The sequence below is a fragment of the Echinops telfairi genome, unplaced genomic scaffold (genome assembly GCF_000313985.2).
Source record: "Echinops telfairi isolate 266 unplaced genomic scaffold, ASM31398v2 ScPeMD7_5592;HRSCAF=6446, whole genome shotgun sequence".
In the NCBI taxonomy this organism is placed as follows: Eukaryota; Metazoa; Chordata; class Mammalia; order Afrosoricida; family Tenrecidae; genus Echinops; species Echinops telfairi.
Window position 1 is genome coordinate 10,884,359 of NW_022109491.1, and position 3,173 is coordinate 10,887,531.

Below are 3,173 nucleotides of genomic sequence, written 5' to 3' on the forward strand. Positions count from 1 at the left end.
CCGGCACTTTCTCTCCCATGAAATGATTGCCTGGCCGTCGCCCCAGGCGTCTCCACACTTCGGGGCACGCTTTCCGCTCCGGTTCCGGGAGGGGCGGGACTAGGCCCCCGAGAGCCACGCCCCCAGGAGAGCGGGGCCGCATTCGCCGCGCCCAACCCGGCGACCCAGGGAAGGGACCCAGGCAGTGACGTCAAGCCCCGCCCCCACGTAATCCTCCGCCACGAGGAAAAGTAATCCCCAACCCACAGCGCTTCCCATCACCCAAATAAGGCGAAGGGAAAATTCTTGGCCGCTGTACCGATAGGACCACGGCCCTGGCACCTCGGAGCGGCTCTCCGGCACCCTGAAAAATGGATTTTCCCCGGGGCAGGGGCGAAAGTAGTTCCGGCAGACTCCAGCCTGATGGGTCCCTCCGCGGCGGGGGTAAGAGGATGGCGACCTCGTCGATGCCGGAGTCGGAGAGGAACTCGGGTGCGAAAGCGTCGGGTGAGCGTCGACCAGGAGCAGGTCGTCCCACGGGGCCCTGCCGTGGCGTGGAGCCGCACTGCGGGAGCAGCCGGCGGCGAGGTACCGAGCCGGCGGGGCTGTCCGGACAGGGCCCCGGGGTCCCAGGCCCTTTAGTCGCTCTCGCACTTGCCTGAGCGGAAACCCGGCGCCGCCGCAAGATGGCGTCGGGTCGGGCGCGCAGGCAGCGCCGGGGACAGCCCCGAGTCGCCAAGCCCGGGACCGTCTCTGTCAACCCCCTCCGCCGAGGACAAGGGGAGGGGGGAGCGAACCACTGACCCGGGGGCCCGGCGGGCTGTACCACCCACCCTGCTCCGGGGGGACCCGGGGGGCCGGAGAGTTGAACCGCTGACCCTGAATGGGCCCAGCAGGACGAACCACAATGCAGGAGCCCAGCGAGGGGAGGGGAGGAGGGGTGAATGGGGAGTGGGGGGGTGGGGGCGGCCATGGGGAAAGGTCGCGCTTACCAGCCCTTGACCTCCCTCCCGGGACCCTGGGCTGGGAAGCAAGGTTTCTCGGTCCTGTTTTCCCAGAGTTCCCTTTTGTGGACCTGGGACAGCCTCGCACCCCGTGGGAGCCTCAGTTTTTGCATCTGCGAAATGGGTGCAAGGCTGCTGCTGCTGCAGGCTATGGTCTCCGTGGCCACCTCCACCATCCCCTGCCACCTCCTCCGCAGAGTGAGGGCCACAGACCCCGCGCCTCTCTACCAGAAGGTCCCTGGAGCCGATGGAGGAAAACGAAGTAGAGAGCAGCAGCGACGCGACCCCCGGGCCTGGCCGACCTGAGGAGCCTTCCGAGAGTGGCCTGGGAGTGGGCACCTCGGAAGCCGTATCGGCCGACAGCAGCGACGCCGTGGCCGCCCCGGGACCTGTAGAGGCGGATGACTCAGGCGTGGGGCAAAGCTCGGACCGTGGCAGCAGCTCTCTGGTATGAGCGGGCCAGGTGGCGTGGGGGAGACCCGTCCCCCAGACCTCAGCGCTTGGCAGCTTGAGCGACTCGGCCAGCTCATGTTGGTTAGGTCTGGCTTCGTAAGCCCCTCATGTGGCTTTTCTCCGTTCCATTTCATCCCTTGTAAGGTTCTGTTTTACAGGGGGGGGAAACAAAAACTGAGGCCTACAGGGCAGGCAGAACCAGGAATCCTATCTAAGCTGTCTCTTTGGGGGAAGGAGCACCCTCTCATGCTTCTCATGTGTCAAAAACCAAACTCAAACTCACTGCCTTGAGTGGATGCCGACTCCCGGAGACCCTATACGACAGGATAGAACTGCCCCCGTGCGATTTCTAAGACTAATCTTTAAGGGAGTAGAAAGCGCCACCTTTCTCCCACAGAGCAATGGATGATTTCGAACTGCTGACCTTGCTGGTAGCAACCCAACTGTCAACCATGACATCACCAGCACTGCCCCATCTGGGAAAGGAAACCGGAAGAACTGCCCCTGACCACTCTGGACTGCCACTCTTGGCAGTCATTCCTCCTGACTGCCACGTCCTCCTCTGTCATCTTGGGCGAGCTCGCCAACCTGTAGATCTGTTTCGTTTTCTGTAAAGCGTGAGTGGTCGACATACAGCGTTTGTGTAAGGATTGAGGGAGTCCATACATACAAGCCAGTCCTTAACCGTGGCGCTGGGCTGCAGAGTGGTCAGTTGTATTCAAGATGTCACGTGAAGTAACTTGAAGTTGATTTCTGACTCACTTGGGCGCCTGCAGGGTCAGATCTGTGTGCCCTCAGCTTCTCAAGAGCTGCTTTGAACTGGGTTGCCAGGCCTTCTACCCAAGGTGCCGTGGGTAGACAAGACCTTCCAACCACTCAGTTAGCCGCCAGCATGTCAACTGCCTGTACCGCCCAAGGGCTCCCCTCTAAAACAGGGAGGAGAAGGTCCATATCATTGGATAGAAGTCCACGGACATGTCCGGGGTCCCTACTTTAGGAGCCTGGGATGCATTCCTTCAGCCCTGTGCCCGCCTGGGCTGGGTCCCTTGTGGAGGGGAGCGATAGGCCAGGACATTGCAGCACTGGGGGGCGAACTTGACCTTAGAGGCAGGCTTGGTTGGCTAGAAGAGCTGGCTGAGTGGTGGTGGGGAGATGAGTTGGCTTTAGGGTGATGAGAGGCGTGTTCTCAGGCAGTGGGAAGAGCTTGTGCCAGGACCCGGTGGAAAGTGGGAAAGCAGAAAGAGCTCCTCTTGCTCTGGGACGGAGGCTCTGAGCAGATAGCCAGGAACCCCAGAACTTGGGGGGGGGGGGGGTTCTGTGATTGGAAGGCTTCGCCCACTGGTCCCAAGTGGTTGCTGAGTGCATGGCAGCTCTGAGCCAAAGTGTCCGCCCAGTGGACCTGAATGACTGACCTCCTCCCCCGCATCAATTCCCTTGCCAGGAGGAAGTTTCAGAGAGCAGCTCAAGCACAGACCCCCTGCCCCATGGCTACCTCCCAGACTCGTCCTCTGTGTCCCGCAGTCCAGTGATGGGGGTGACGGGCGGCCCCCCAACCCTGGTGCACTCCAGCGTACTCCCAGATCCCGCCCTGCTGGTGTCTGACTGCACCGCGTCGTCCTCCGACCTGGGCTCAGCTATCGACAAGATCATTGAGTCCACCATCGGGCCTGACCTTATCCAGAGTGAGTCCAGCAGGGCTGGCTGCTTGCAACCCCCTTGCCTGCCCCCTGCCCCCCC

General features: G+C 62.2%; 1 protein-coding gene across 6 annotated transcripts in view; it reads left to right on the plus strand.

Annotated features, from left to right (window-relative positions):
* The first annotated feature begins 393 nt into the window (after positions 1-393).
* Positions 394-3,173, plus strand: part of ZNF335 (zinc finger protein 335) — a 23,978-nt gene continuing 21,198 nt past the window's right edge. For 3 of the 6 annotated variants that reach the window (XM_045295574.1, XM_045295576.1, XM_045295577.1), the window contains exons 1-3: positions 432-567; positions 1,181-1,431; positions 2,878-3,118. In XM_045295574.1, coding sequence (XP_045151509.1) covers positions 1,231-1,431; positions 2,878-3,118 — 442 coding nt within the window. In that variant the 5' untranslated portion in view covers positions 432-567; positions 1,181-1,230. Of the gene's footprint in view, positions 568-1,180; positions 1,432-1,818; positions 2,054-2,877; positions 3,119-3,173 lie in introns of those variants that run through there. The other 3 variants (XM_045295575.1, XM_045295578.1, XM_045295579.1) reach the window with 3 other exon arrangements.